Source organism: Peromyscus eremicus, chromosome 17 (assembly GCF_949786415.1).
Source record: "Peromyscus eremicus chromosome 17, PerEre_H2_v1, whole genome shotgun sequence".
NCBI lineage: Eukaryota > Metazoa > Chordata > Mammalia > Rodentia > Cricetidae > Peromyscus > Peromyscus eremicus.
Window position 1 is genome coordinate 23,562,572 of NC_081433.1, and position 15,998 is coordinate 23,578,569.

The following is a 15,998-nucleotide window of genomic DNA, read 5'->3' on the forward strand; positions in this document are numbered from 1 at the left end:
ATGAAACAAATATTTTTAAGTATAAAATAGGGAGACTTCTTTTTTAAATAAAATCTCTTCAATTAACTCATGAGAAAGGGGATAAATAGGTACTTTTTTTTCAACTCTGAGAGTTTTCTTTTTCTTTCTTTCCTTTTATTGTGGGGGTGGGGGGTTTGTGTGTGTGTGTGTGTGTGTGTGTGTGTGTGTGTGTGTGTGTGTGTATGTGTGTGTGTGTGTGTGTGTGTGTGTGTGTGTGTGGTGTAATGTAATTGATAATGAAAGTGTAAAACACCAAGCAACACTTGAAGCTCCAGACAGTGGATTCTAACCTATAGAGGGTCAATGAGATGTACAGAGTTTGGGACTGGGCACGTTTTTAAGTGGCTTCCTGAAACCAGCCAGTGACATTCTTCCTTGGGGAGACTTCTTAAAAGACTTAGGCTGGAGAAATGGCTCAGTGGTCAAGAGCATATATTGCTCCTATAGAGGACCCGCGTCCAGTTTCTAGCAACCACATCAATCAGGTGACTTACAACTACCTGTAACTCTAGTTCCAGGAGATCCAATACCATCTCTGTCCTCATCAGGCATCAGGTATGTGTGTGTGGCACATATACTCATACATACATATATAAAGATCCGTTTTAAAAATAAGAAAATTTTCCTAAGAATAACCAATATTAAAGTTTTATATTAAATCAAATTGAAATAGAAGTTTCAAAGTTATTAAATGTGTGCGAATTTCAACTTTCAATTTTTGAGATCTTTCATATAAGTTAGTATCTAAAACAGTTCCCTACATATTTATAAAATGCATTTTTATTTAAGAAGAATAATCAAAATTGGAATTTAGGCAAATACTCTACAACTGAGCTACAGCCCAAGCTCTCAAAATTGGAATGTAGATATTCCATATAATGGCTGGCTTTAGATTTGCTATGGAATAAAGATACTATGCTCTACTTAAAAATATAACTTCGGTCTCTAAAATTGGGACATTTTGTGTATGACAACTTACAATCAGAAAAGCATATTTTAAAAGCTGGCTTTACCTAAATTTTGAATTTATAAATATAGCCATCTTACAGAAATATAAGTATATATGGGGCTAGAGAGATGGCTCAGTGGTTAAGAACACAGTTTTTGTTTTTATGGAGGACCCAAGTTCAGTTCCCAGTACCCACATGGCAGCTCACAACCATCTGTAACTCCAGTTCCAGGGGATCTGATGTCTCTTGTAACCTCAAAAACTTCCTACATACATACACATAAAATTGAATAAATATATTTAAAATAATGTATAAGTATCTATAAATATCAGGAAACATATCTTCACTTGATAGTAGGAGAAAACCCAATCTGATGTAAGTGTAAAAGTGAACTGACCCAGGCACACCCTTATTTCCAGCACTGGAAAAACAGAGTCAGGTCATCCCTGTGAGTTTGGGGGCTAGCCTGGTCTATACGCAGCAAGTCCAGGCCAGATAGCTCTACAAAGAAAGACCTGTCTCACCAAATGTTTCTGAAGGCGGTGTTGGGGTGGAGGGCTTTTCTAGTTTCATATTATTCACTAAAATAAAGCCTGGATTTATTTACCAGTCATCAGTGTTCCCTACTCACAGCTGTAGTACTTCTCTGCAGAAACCTGGTAATGAAGAGAGAGCATGAAAAAACGGTATGTTAAGCCAAATAAGACTTAGGCTTCACAGTCAAAATTGCCACTTTTTTTTTTTTCTCCATGTAAAAGCTGTTGTTGCCCAGCCCTCTAGCTTTACGCTGACTTCATCCTTTGTGGATATCTGAGGAGCCTCATCACCCGACTACAGAAAATGCTACTTCTTCAATTATTCCCCAGCACAGCTTTCATATATGTCTTTAGTCTTTTTCATCACTAAAACTTCTAAGATACTTTCAAAGTGATCAGCATCACTACATTATTTAAAATAATATATGAAGCATAAAGTCAAATTATCAAAAAAAAAATCTCTGATATGGAACTCTATGACATTTAGGGTAGCCAGTCATGCATGGCCTATAAAACCAACAATTTCATATGGTTCAGCCTACTAATATTCCCTGACTCCAACATCATCAAACTAAATCTCAGCAGTTGCCCAGAACAGGCAGCTGCCTTTCTACTGAAGCTCTGAGAGGAAAGCGTTGGGACACTGGGGCAGAGCAAAGGCTGTTCCTATCAGAAATACCTGTCTTCATCAAGAAGCAATGTCAACTATATTACACTTTACACAAGGAAATGATACAATGCGGGAATCAAGACAGATATGGCCATTACAGGGTGGGACAGATCATGCATGAACAAGCTGAAGAGGTGACTTAAAGGTTAAGGCAGTTGGCTGAGTTTAGTCCCCAGCACCCACACTGGACAGCTCACAAACACCCATACCTCCTGCTCCAAGGGATCTGATGCCCTCTTTTGGCCTCCACAGGCACCTACATCCAAGTGCACATACACATAGACACGCATAAAATCAAAAATAAAACTTTAAAACTTCATAACAGGTGAACCATTAAGTAACAGGAGTTATGGGTCTGCACTACTATGACCTTAGCCCATGGTTCTCAAGAACTACTCTAACTTTTTTTCAGAAATGTGCGTATCAGAGTTCTTTGATAGGACCTGAGCTAATGACACAGAAACAAACCTGTTGGTAAACACCTTTTGTTCAGTTATGGTGCTTTCTGAGAAGTGGCTAAGGCCAGAAGGAAACTTCCAAATACAACTAAACTTCCTCACCAGTACTACTTGAACCCTAACTGGACAAGAGGTACCTAGAAAGACCTTGTAGATGTCTGGCTCTTTGGAGAAAACTGCCAGTGAGAATTCATCTGGCCAAATGATTTCGCCTGGTAAGGACCACCACTATGATATCTGGTAATATTCTGACTCAGAATTCTTAATGAATTGAAGCTACTGTTTAGCTAAGAAAAAAAAAACCAATCTATCCAAATCAGCTAACCTTGATCAAATCAAGACATTGTTCATTTTCTATATTGGCCAGAATACTGGAAAAACTAAAAAGGAAAAGGCAGAAGTAGTCTTTGGGGAATAGCAGTGTGATGCTCTCGGAGCACCCTCTGGAGGCCAGAGGAAGGTGTCACTTGCAAGAGAAAGAAAGAAGAAAATGGCGAGTATCTGACCTGTCTCCCTTGAGGCTGACTCAAAAATAAACTTGACTACTTGCTATCAAGGGGACACAAAAAATGGGCATATCTTAATCGATGTGACGCAACATGCTCCAATAATTTTGCTACTTCACTTTCCGAAAGCATCGATTAGCAAGCTTTCTACCTCCCTTCTGAAGTCTTGGGGGAACTTACTGCAGAGGCATTGTGTGCTTGTTCACATTCCTGTGTGTACAAGAAGGCATGCACATGTGTGGGCATACATGTGGAGGACAGAAGACGGCCCTCATGGGCCATACAGTACTTTGCGAGTCTCTCACTAGCCTGGGACTTTCCAAGTAAGTTAGGCTGGCTGGCGAGCCAGCCCCTGGATTTGCCTGTCTCCACCTCCCCAGTGATGAATTTACATGCAGACACCACCAGGCTCTTTTTTTAATGTGAACTCGGGGGAGCAAACCGAGGGCTCTGTGCTTGTAAGGTATTTTTAGGTATTTTTAATATTTAGAAGAAGAGATCTAAACATGATTCTTCACTAGCAAAATGTAGCTTTGTAAACAAGATTAGACAGAATGATCGAAATCAAGCTTTTACAAGTAGCTAGCTTTGTGTTCAATAAACAGGATGAATTAAGCTGTGTATTTTTTTTCTAACACCTCACTTCTTCTAAAGCAACAAACACTGACATCTATTGGTATTTTGGTAGCTTGCTTTTTGTTCTTTCCTTTCAATCAACCAAAACTCATGCAGATACAAACAGAATCAGGATGAACAGAAATTCCACTTGTTCCTTTCATTTGCTTTATGTCTGCTAATTAATAGGTATATTTTCCCTCCATTAAAATAAAGTAAACCAATATGACTTAATGCTTAGTATTATTTCTTCTATTTGCCAAGGGGAAGAGTTTCGGGGTTAGCTAACCAAGAAAAGTGTGGTTTGTTCTTCTTGGAGCAAATTCAATAACTCCCCCCAAAATACTGGTCCTTGGTGTGATTTCTTCTCTCTTGACAGAACCCAATAAACAATCAGTAGTGTTCAATTCAAATTTTTACTTTGGTAAAAGTACTAGAACTCTGATCTGGTAAGAATCCATTATATTCCTCGGAACCTTAAACGTGACATATAGCCATTCTAGTGAGAGAGGAAAAGAAATGAACATATCAAGAAATATAGATTTATTGTATTCCTTGTTTTGCTTCTATTTCAAAATACCTGCAGCCGGGCCTATGATTTTTCCTGGCAATATATTGTTAGCCCTGATAAAAAAGATAGGAAAGGACATGTTGATGCATACTTTGTTTTTCAGTGGCTGTAATTTACACAAGTCCCAAGAGAGAAGACTACATATTCTGTACTACAAAAGGAGGCTTAAACAGCAACTCCTAAAATGTTGCCAGAAAAGGAATCGGGTTTCAAAATCTTGCAGCTTGAAACCTCAACATTTTCCTGCCAGATAAAATCCTGTTGCACCTCACTTACTTTCAATATTTAGATTGAGCTCAGCAATGTTTTCATAATACATATATGCCGTTATGAAACTTGATGTTCTCACTTTTCTCTATCTTTACAGGTAGTCCATATTAATATTTATACCCACTCTAATGTAAGGTCAGCACTGGGTTTTCCTTCCCATAAAAGGTAAATTCTGAAAATTATGTCACATATCCTTGCAGACAATTCCTTCCTTGAGCAATCTGATAAAGAAAGCCTGCATGTGCTGGGTACAGAGTCCCTGTTGGCCAATAGTCAGCATGCTTTCCTGGGTTATCTTGTTCACACTCCAGAGAGTCAGGAATTATCTCCACTTTACAAAAAAGGAAACTTAGGCACAGAAAGATTAAGTTACTTTCCCATGAATTTACAGCTAAAGGGTATTTGGTGAGGCTAGGGTTTAAATCCAGGCAATCTGTCTAGAGAACTAAGGGCTAGGGCATGCTGCCTAACACTCAGACACTTTTGTATTTTCTGCTCTTAAAATGATATAATACACAATGCATGCATTACACTGCCTGGAACACTATCTCTAATTAACAGCAATTTCCATTACTCTGAATAGAAAAAGATTGAGGGGCACATTGGAAATATATTTACTGTTCACACTATGGTCCAATACTTTCTGATATTACATATACACATATACCTACATACATGTGAATATATACATACATATGCTCCTTAGCACCTTCTTCTAATACTAATAGAATTAGTTTTATCTCATTAGTACCATTTCATCACTTTGTATATATGAAAACAGTATTCAAGCTTCCCTCATGCTCCCTGATATTTTAGTTCCTTATAACAAGTTCTATTTTGTTCTGTAAATAATCTTTAATGTTTTTAATAATTACATAATGTAAGCAGTTACAAGTAACCAGGTTGAAACAGATCACTGGACATTCCTCCTTGTTCTGTAAACACAGACTGCCCTGTTAGTGACAGGGTACTTTATTTCCAAGAATGTTTACAGGCACTTCAGCCTTTGGAGCCATTTAGTTAAGGAAGCAGGTGGGTGATATCATTTGAGGCACGTACAGCCTGTGCCTAGCTTTTTGGGATACGTTTCTACAGTTTTCCACTCACAAATACCCTATCCACCAGGCATGAAATAGCACATAATAGTTCCAGGTCTGTACTAGGTGTGATAACAGATTCATGCCAGGTCATTTAAGGGGCAAAACAGTAACAAAATGAATACTGTACAAAATAAGAAAAACATCAGCAATCTTAAGGAAGGTCTGAAGTCATTGGTAAATTGACAGAATAAAAAGAAAAACTGGTTTTGTAATTCAGGCTTCTAAAGGAAAATACTAAGCCGAATGACTCAATCGGAGGCAGGATCTGGGAAGTCCAGCTTGTAGGAGGCTGGGGACATTATGGGGCCCTCGATACATGGATCTGCTACACAAAGCCCAGGGTTTCACTGAGGTTACTTATTTTGTGCAGAGAAGAATAATCAATGGCCTCAAGGGTGTGGGACCAATACTAGCCATCATTCTGGAATAAATAATTCGGTTGAACATCTGCAGTCCCAATAGTGTGCAATTCGGTATTTGTTAACTACATCGACGATAGGAAACATTGCCAAATACGTGTGACACATCAAATGGCCCTGTCATACAGCAGGTTAAAAGGTGCTTGTCTCCTGAAGAGTTCCCACCACAGATGTGTTTACGCCTGTGCATATGACGAAGAGCACAGCAGGCCTGAGTCCCCTCAGCCATCTCAGCTGTTGTAAAGCTGATGTGAGAACATCCACAGAGAGGCCTCAGCAGCCCATGTGCATCACCAAGGACCCCCCCACACACACACACACTGCTTCCGTGGTTGTTTTCAGGAAAGGGTGACACTTGGTATTGAAGGTCACCAGCACGGGAACAACTCAAGAGATGGTTGTCCTTGTAAATCCTAAATGTGGCTGCGTGGCAAGTGTACACGTTGTTGAGGATGCCACAGACCTACAAGCCAGAAAAAAAAGGATCCAGAAAGAGTGTGGAGTTCCCCACACATCACGTGACTATGAGCTGCTCATCTTCTTCAATAAGGAAAAGCAGACTGGCATTTACCACTAGAAGGAAAAGTAGCAAGGCAAACACAGAATCACTAATTCCCAAGAAGGACTATCTAATGCCTCATGCTCCTACATCATTCAAATTTCAAGGTGACCCTTTGCAAATCAAATGAATACTCTTTATCTGGTTTAATCTGTTGGCAGTATCCTAAAGGCGATAAAAATTCTTCTGGAGTGGGTAAAACGTGTCTCTACCCCAGAAAGTATCATACCCTGACAGGAAACAAATATACTAAAAAATCTACCCCACAGACAAGCCCATCCCAATTTTTTCCGGGGAAATGGCGTGGGGGGTGGGGAAGATATCACTTAATGTCTCTGTTTGGAGGGAGTCACAGCTGTGGGACCACACAAACAATCAAGGAAGCTGTAGCATTCTCTCTTAAAGAGAACATTAGGTAGTCCTGAGACAGCTGCCGACCTGGTGAGTAAGGGCCACACCGGACAGCAGTAAAACTTCTAACCCACACCGCTAAATCACTAAAACATCTGTGTTACGTGGGCCACGTGAACCCTTGACAGGAGGTAAACCTGCTACTGAAAGGGACGCTAATCAGACCACCACCCCACCTTAATGCATGAGCGCATCAAAGGCACAGGTTCCCAACCTTCCCAATGCTGTGACCCTTAAATACAGTTCCTCCGTGTTGTGCTGACCCCCAACCAAAAACATTGTTTAGTTGCCACTTTGTAACTGTAATGTTGCTACTGTTATGAGCCGTAATGTAAATATCTCATATGCAGGATCTCTGATAGGCGACCCCTGTGAAGGGAAAGGTCTCTTGCCCCACCCAGGGAGGTCGCGACCCACGTGTTGAGAACCGCTGATCTAAGCGGCCCACACAAACTTCTGAAACTAGACGCCACAAGTGGTAGCAAGGGAAACCAAACGTTCCTTGTACCTTTACAGTATTTATTAGGTCTGGATCTCTTTAACATACTACGATGACATTAATCCTGCTCCCCATTTCATACTTTGAGTACAACGTTATATTTAATCTCCAAAATACACAGTAAACATTAGGGGACCGTCGTCAGTCTACCTTCAGAAAGACTCATGCGGGGTAACTGAGGTGAATCTCATGAGCAGTACTCTTTATGCAGACACAAGAACGGCCAGCGGCTAAACAATTACCCTCTGTTCGCTTTCTGTTTTGTTCTAAACCTTGCTTAGGGTCTCTGCCAACAATCCAAGTTCTGAAATGCTGAGTGATTCCAAGGAGTGTACTAAGAAAATGTGGTTTGTTTTCTTCCTGCACGGAGCAGATACGTCGGCTATCTTCTTGAGGCACAGGCTGCACAAGTTGTGGTTAATTTCCCCAGAAGTACTTCATAATATGTGTGCTGGGGATGCTCTAGGTGACACAAGGCATCCAGATCGACCGTAGGGGATTGCAGAGGGAAAGTAAAGACCCCCTCATGCTTCACCCCTTAAGCATCTATTTAGCGGCCAGTCAGTGCATTAGCCTTTCCTAAGGAGATCTAGGGTGACACCGTCATTGACGTTGTGTTCTGATGGTGGATTAAAAAGATCGCTTTACAAAAAGCCTTAACTCCTTTTTTTTCTTTCTATATATAACCAGTAAGCAACTGGGGTTCAAAATTTGGATAAATGGTTACTTTCTGACATCTCTTGGGAAACTAAACTAGCCATGGGTATCAGGGTGACCGTGAAAGCTAGAACCGCTAAAGCAAGAGTTCGTAGAATTTATTCAGAGCCGACCTGAATCTTGGCACCTGGCCGGGTTCTGCGTGCTTCGCTGACCTTTAGGAATCCCTCTCAGCTGCTCTGGGTTTCCCTATCGCAGCACGCAATCAGGGCAAAGCCAGGCTCGCACCGCGGCTGTGCACCGCTTCCCTCCGCCCACCGCGCCGACGCCCGGGCGCCCACGCCGCCCTTTTCCCCCTCGACCACCCTCCGCGCAGCCTGGCCCACGCGGTAGGGCGCAGGCTCTCGGACCCGGAGCCCGTACCCGCTTCCCTCGCTAGAGGGCAGGCGGGGCCCGCTCAAAGCCCTTGGCCCGCAGGGCACGCGCAGCCGGCAGCGGTCCCGCACTCGGAGCCGCATTCCCGGGGCTGGGCTCCACGACCGACGCGGGGACCGAGGGCCAAGCCGGGGAGCAGGAGGCACGGAGGACCCGGGAGGGTCCGGGCGGGACGGCCGGGCTCGCGGTGCGCTCAGGGCGCGGGGTGCCAGGTGGAGGTGAGCCCCGCAGGGAAGCGCGGGGTTCCGCCACGCCGGGGCCGGGTCAAGCGCGGGGAGCGCTGCGCTGGGACACACGGAACCCGGGGAGGCGTCCGCCCGGGAGTAGCGGGGCTGCAGGCACTCACCTGGGCTTGGGTCGCCCTCGCCGGGCGCGGGCTTCCCGCGGGATCCCCGGTCCTTCTTCTTGCCCTTCCCCTTGCCTCTGCCTTCTTTGCGCTCAGACATCTCGCCGAAGATGAGCGCTCTCCGCGGAACCGGCTGGGCGACGGTGACGCGCGACAAGTTTGGTCCAGGGGCTCAGAGAAAAGTTTGTCCCCGGAGGGAAGAGCGAGCAGCCGGGCTGCGTGGGGGCGTCGCCTGTCGCCTGCGGGGAGCGGCGTGGACTCGGTCACCTGGAGCGTCCGCTCCGTCTGGGATGACTCCGGGGCTGCTCTAGTGTCCCGGGTCCCGCCGCTGCCGGCTCCGGCGTGGCCTCGCTCCGGTGGCCTCGGTCTCGCTCCCTTACAGCCCGAAGAAGGAAAGGTGATCACCGTCCGGTCTGCGCTCGCATCGCCTGGCGGCCGCCGCTCCGTTCCTGCCGTCCGCGCCGCTCGGAGTTCCCACAAGTTTTGGGGAAGTCCTAGCCGGCTCTTTTTCAATTGCCCGCAGGTTGGACGCTGGCGCCTCCTTCGCACCCTCCCCTCGCCTCGCCCCCTCCCTCTTCCCCACCACACCCCCACCCCGAGGCGCAGACACGCCACCGGGAGGAGCCTGAGCTGGGCGATCGCGGCTCAGCCCCTTTCTTCTGGCGGCCCAGCCTGGCTGGGGGCGGCCGAGCCCAGCGGCTGCCTGGAACACCCGACAGGGGTCGCTGGAAGCTGCTCTGACTCTGCCGCCGCCGCGGGACCGATCCGAGCAGTCCCCAGAGGCCAGGAAGGGACCGACCCTGGCGCTCACAAGTCCTCGGCAGGCTGCCGCAGCCACCGAGCTGATCCTCCGAGCCTTGAAAAGTGGAGGGAGATGGAGAAAAGTTTGCAACCGTGGGCACCTGCCCCACAACGAAGGCTCTAGAGATCTGGAGCCCCCGGGAGAGGGAGGGACAGTTGCTATTTTCCCAGAAGGGTTTCTTTCTTTCTCACTTTACGGGAGCTTCCCTCTGGCATGGAGGGCGAAGGTGAAGTCTGGGGTGGAAGGGAGTTGGAGGTACCCAGGAAGGGGGTCTGTGAACTTCAAGCATGAATAGCTTGCACTTCGTACGTCTGCTCCTTGAGCATGTGCCTGCCATCGTGTGCTTAACAACACGCTTGTTGGATTTCCCAGCTCCAATTTTGCTTTTAAAATAGCCTCTTTTAAAGCACAGTATCTCTTATTACAAGTTAATTTCCAAAGGAACTGATGAGCCATGGTTCACCATTGTCAGTAACATCTCTACGGTAGCCCTTCCCCTCCGCCCCCCGGGACGATAGAAGTGAAGTGAAGTCTAGAGCATTAGTTCATTGGCGCCAGTTTTCCCGAATTAGACTCTCTGGGAAGGGCGCATGGATCCTAGTTTTCCTGTATCCTCCCTCTGGTGGAGAACACTAAGGAGCAGTTAAATCAAGAAAGAATTCTGCTGCTAAGGACAAAAGTCAAAAGCTAGAGTCACCCCCACCACTGAGTGATCCACAGTAGTCTCCGGGTAAAGACGCTGTTATCATTACTCCAGAGTCAACCTAAGTCGGCTCATTTACTGTGACTGAGAGCTGTGGTCGAGAACCCCGACTCATGCAAACGATCAATATTCTCCAGCTATCCCGCTTTCAGAGTGACTTGGCTCCTGCCTTTTCGCTTCCTGGAGTCAATGCTAACTGATCCATTGCTATCTACAGCTTGCTCTGTGTTCTCTAGCTGCCACGATTTAAATAAAGGTGAAATCTGGAGTACACCTTTCATACATATGTAGGAAGGAGAATTGCAAAAGCATTTTTAAATTGTCTTGAAAATCATTTTATTCTACTTTAATTTGCACTGGGCTAAGAATCAAACTCTGTAAGATGGGTGTAATTGTTAAGAGATACCTCAACATTACTGGCATCGTTCTTTATTCTTAAACGTTAGTGTCCAGATATCTTGATAGCCTTCCAACAAACGCCAGGTACAAATCTCACTGTGCCACACAAACGGCAGAACCCGAGAAAAGATTACTCAGTGAACAGCACTGCAGTGTCTCTCTATGGAGGGAAAGGAAGATGGGCCCCAGAGCTGGCTGAAATAACTCCACTTTCCCAGGAGGGGCCACTGCTCAGCCAGCAAGGGGCAGCAAGCTGCTGCAAGCAGAAGCCCTTTCATTTCATGAGGGTACTTATCTGGAGGATGGGAGGCATTTTGAGGGCTTCAGAATTACTACCCACATGCTGTCAGACAGGAACGTTTAAGAATCAAAGGACTGAAGGCAAACTCGCGTTTTGGATTTTAAAACAAAATGTAAGGTCTTGCCAAATACATGGATAATAAAAACCCAAGCCTATGGGAATAATTTCTTCTGTCTCCTTTGTTTGGGGTCTAGACACTTTACTTCCCAGAACACCTTCTTAATTAGTAAGAATATCTCCATGAGGGTAAAGGAGACCTACACTTGATGAAAATTTTCTGTTTGAATAAAGTAATTGCGATAGTTGACAAACCTCCCCAACTAAAATAATGAAGAAAGATGATTGACGTGCCAATAACTTCCAAATAAAAAACATCAGCAGCGTTCCCATGGAAACTGTAGGAATGAGGAATGGATGGATTTGATGAGGAAGTATAACTTAGCATTACATGATTTTTTTTTAAACTTAGTTAGATGATACAGGAAGAGGAGGAAATGGGGACTAGAGTTGCAGAAATGGGTGTTGAAAGAACTTTCCAGACATCTGATAGAGAGGCACTTGAATGGCAAGGCCGCTTCCTAGAACTATGCCCGATTCTGGAATCCTGTTTTATTGTCAAGTGCAGCTAATTAGCAGGAAATTTACAGCAAAGTCAATTTTTTTCTTCTACTAATATATTGTTCAAGTCTTTATTCTTCATATTATTTTGTGTTAATTTCTTGAGTATATTCTGCTACATTGTTTACAGCCAACTGAAAGATTAACCCAAAAAGTAGATTTCTTTTATCATTAAAATATTTATGAGATTTGTCAAGACTTCGAAATTGTCCTTAAATTATTAATTTCTGTGGTCAGTAAGTGGCAAATGAAGTGTTTTTGGTGTTTTTAAAAATACCCTGGAGCTGATTTAAGGACTGAAAAGGAAAAGTATTCTTTAAAAAAAAAAAAAAAAAAAAAAAACGTAATGCCAGGTGTGATGGTTTGTTCATCTTGTAGTCTCTGAGCATCCTTTGGAGGATGAGGCAAGAGTTCCACCAGGAGCCTGAAGGCCAGCCTGGGCTTCAGAGTGGGACTGTAGCCATTAAAAACAAAAGTTAGATATAATATATCAAATGTAAACCTCAATTGAAACTTTTCAAGATGAAATAACTTCATGTTTTAATGAATTTGTTGCATATTGTTCAGCTCCTAGAATGGGGATCAAACATGGCTTGTCAGCTTCCAGCTTATACACCAAACTGTAAATGCATGTCAAGCAGAAAAAACGGCAGAAAATTATGTAATCACTTCGAGAAATAAAGGTGAAATATAGATCTTACATAAAACATTAGCTTTAAGAAGTGCTGTTGTGGACCATTGCAGGTTTTTTCAACAAGACTTGCCTTTGGGAAGTCTTCAAATCTACAAAGTTGGTTAAATATATTCTTTTAATAATTCCTTTGGGGTCTAATCCAAGGAAAAAATTAAAGGAAAAAAATGAAAAAGAACTAATGTAATTTCACTTTTGCAAAACATACATTCTTGACAGGAATGAGAACTAGATACAAATCTTTGGATACTTCTCACTTCTTAAAATAAAGTAACAAGGTGATTTAAACAAAGATGACCTTGGAAAATGCTGTGACAAAGTTGATGTTAATAAAAACACAGGAATTAATTAAAAGGAACTCTCTCCAGAATCAAGTCCAGATCGGTGTGATTGATTCATTCACCAAGCATTTCCTGAAGAAATGATGGATGATGGAAGAACACAAATACTGCCCTGGTTCATGGAAAACTGAAATCTTGTGAGAAAGACATAAAAAACAAAGTAATTATTCAATGCAGAAGGCTAGATAAATTTTCTAAAGCCTGAAGCTCATAAAATTTGGGGAAACTTTTTTGAAGGAAAATACTGCAAATTCAGAAATACGAATTTGAGATGGACATGAAATTCAGAGTGTATGTATGCTTCAGTGTATGAGAAGCCCTGGGTTGACTCCACATCACCAGGAACAAAACAAAAATCTAGGCCCAAGAACACTAAAGGGGCCTTGAAAGTTCATTAGCTTTGTGATCAATTCACCTCGACTAATTTCAAGTATAGTCTGTCATCTCTACTATAGTTGTAATAATGGTCAGTTATATAGTTATATAGTAATAATAATAGGACAGTTATATAGTTAGTAGAGAATATTCTCACTGTCACTGTCCTGCTATCCCTATAAATAATGCATAGTCAAAAATACATATGAGACTAAGTAGAGTTAAAAATGGTCCCATGCCAGAGGATACGAGAAGAAAAGCACCTTAGTAAACAATGTGCTTTTGAAAAAAAGTATGGTTTCCTGGCAAAAGTAGGGGTCATCTCCCCCATTACATTCGGCAAATAATTAATAGAATTGCTAACTAATCATATTCCATCAGCAAGTTGGATTTTTTTCTTTTTTATTAAGAGATTTTTCTATTCATTTTACATATCAACCACGGATTCCCCTGTCCTCCCTCCTCCCACCTCCCAGCCTTCCCCCTCAAACCACCCCCCATTCCCACCTCCTCTAAGGCAAGGTCTCCCCTGGGGAGTCAGCAGAGCCTGGAACATTCAGTTGAGGCAGGTCTAGTCCCCTCTTCCCTGCACCAAGGCTGAGCAAAGTGTCTCAGCATAGGCACTAGGTTCCAAAAAGCCGGCTCATGCAAGTCGGTTTTATAACAAAATTGTGAATTCGTAATCTAAAACATTCTAAAAGGTATGTCTATGTGTTTCTGCTTGTGTGACTTGAATAATTATGCCACACTGATAGTTACTTTCATGTGCCATTATTATTAACGATATGATTATTCATAATTATACTCCCATGATCTGCAACTTGGATTAAATAGATGATACTGCTAATATTAATGTTTGTTTACTTCCTTCCCCAACCCCCTCCCCTGCTCTCTCTTTCTTTTACCTTCTCAGGAACTGAACTTGGGTCAGACCATCTTTCTTTTCTTCTACAAATGTAGCCACCATCATGCTTCTTTGGTAATAAGACAGATGTGTAAGACAATGGTTTCTAAGAAAACATTAATTCCTTTTGAGAAAAGGATGCTGCCCATCTGAGTTTGCTTTCTATTGCTGTCATAAATACTGACAATGCCACTGTGGGGAAGAAAGGGCTTATTTGGCTCGCACACCCCTTCACATCTGTCTTAGAGGGAGCTCAGGGCAGGAGCCTGGAGGCAGGAACTGAAGTAGAATCACCATGGAGTGCTGGCCTGCTTACCGAGGTTTGCTCATCTTGTTTTCTTATTCAACCCAGAACCACCAGCCCAGGGATACCACTGCCCATAGTGGGCTGAACCCTTCCACATCAATCACTAATCAAGAAAATATCCCACAGACATACCTACAGGCCAATCTGATAGAGGCAATTATTCAATCAAGGGTCCCTCTTTCCACATGACTCTAGATTGAGTCAAGTTAATAAAAACAAAACAATAATTAGCACACTACCCAATCTTTTAGTTATTCTTTCTCAGTTTCACACTGTGCCCTTAAGTCACATGTACATTTGATGCAAATATCTTAAATTTACATTACATACATATTTATGTACATAAACCTACATATATAGAGACATTCACATATCATACATCTATTTGTATATATGCATATATAGTATAGCTTTATAGTTACTTTTTTTTCTTCTTTTGGTAGTGACATTGTATGTGAATATGAGCATATGGAAGACAGAGACTGTATGTCCATTTGTGGTCTTTCTGCACAACTGACCATTAGAATTCCTAACACTATGCTTTGCACCTACAAAGAACTCCTAACTTTTGGCTAGCATTTTAGAATAAGTGTTCTTTGTTCTCTATGCAACCCTGGCTGTCCTGGAGCCTCCTAGCTACCTGTCTACCAGGCCTCAAACTCAAAGATCCTCCTTTCTCTGCCTCCCAAGTGCTGGATTTAAAGGTGTACATCACCACACCAGGCCTAGAATGAGTTTTAATGGGACAGAATGAATATAAAAAGCCTGGTTCCGACGTTACCATTTTCTCTCCATCAACTACTCATGATCTCCACAAGGCTACCCCCATGTCCTGTCACTTTGACTTGGGTCTTCATCCCTCCTCTTTTCCAAGTACCGTCTAAATCCAAGCCTCCAAGCTTCCTTTGATGTGACTGTAGAGAAGTTTTCAACCTGATGATCATTTCTCCTGTTTATTTTTGCCCCACACGGCAGTCAGAGGCACCTTTCTGAAATGTAATTCCAACCCAGTCACTCTGCTTCTGAGAACCGCAGCCAGTGCCCTTGCAGAGCTAGGAAGTGCCTACCTCCAGCTTCCTCTCACCTCCTCACACACACTGGGGTCTTCCTGCACCAAGCACAAAAGACTCGGCCATTCCCCAGCCTCAGCGCCTTCGTGTTTCTGTTTCCTCTGCCTGAAATTCTCCCGTGCTTTGCCAGACTCTCTCTATTGTTCAGGTCTGGGCTGACTTTCTTTGCTTAGAAAACACTTTTTTTCTGTCTTTCAAACCAGTTTCATGATACTATTTTAATCTCCCATCACACATTTGGTAACTCCTTCGTAACAATTCCCCCAGTTTCTAATTACTTTCTTGTGAAATATGTAATAATCTGCTTCTACTGGGTATGCATCTCCCTGAGGACAGACTATTTCATATTCCATCTTGCATGTCTCATACTGCATGTATCTAATCTTCAAGCAAGGTTGTTAATTAGTGAACAAATTAAGATCAATACAATTTCTTTCCCACATACCATAAGACTATAATATACA

General features: G+C 43.1%; 1 protein-coding gene across 1 annotated transcript in view; it reads right to left on the reverse strand.

Annotated features, from left to right (window-relative positions):
- Positions 1-9,274, reverse strand: part of Nrg1 (neuregulin 1) — a 201,991-nt gene extending 192,717 nt beyond the window's left edge. Inside the window, exon 1 of the mRNA XM_059245068.1 lies at positions 9,024-9,274. Within this exon, the coding sequence (XP_059101051.1) occupies positions 9,024-9,123 (100 nt within the window). The 5' untranslated portion in view covers positions 9,124-9,274. The remainder of the gene's footprint in view (positions 1-9,023) is intronic.
- Between the last annotated feature and the right edge of the window lie 6,724 nt (positions 9,275-15,998).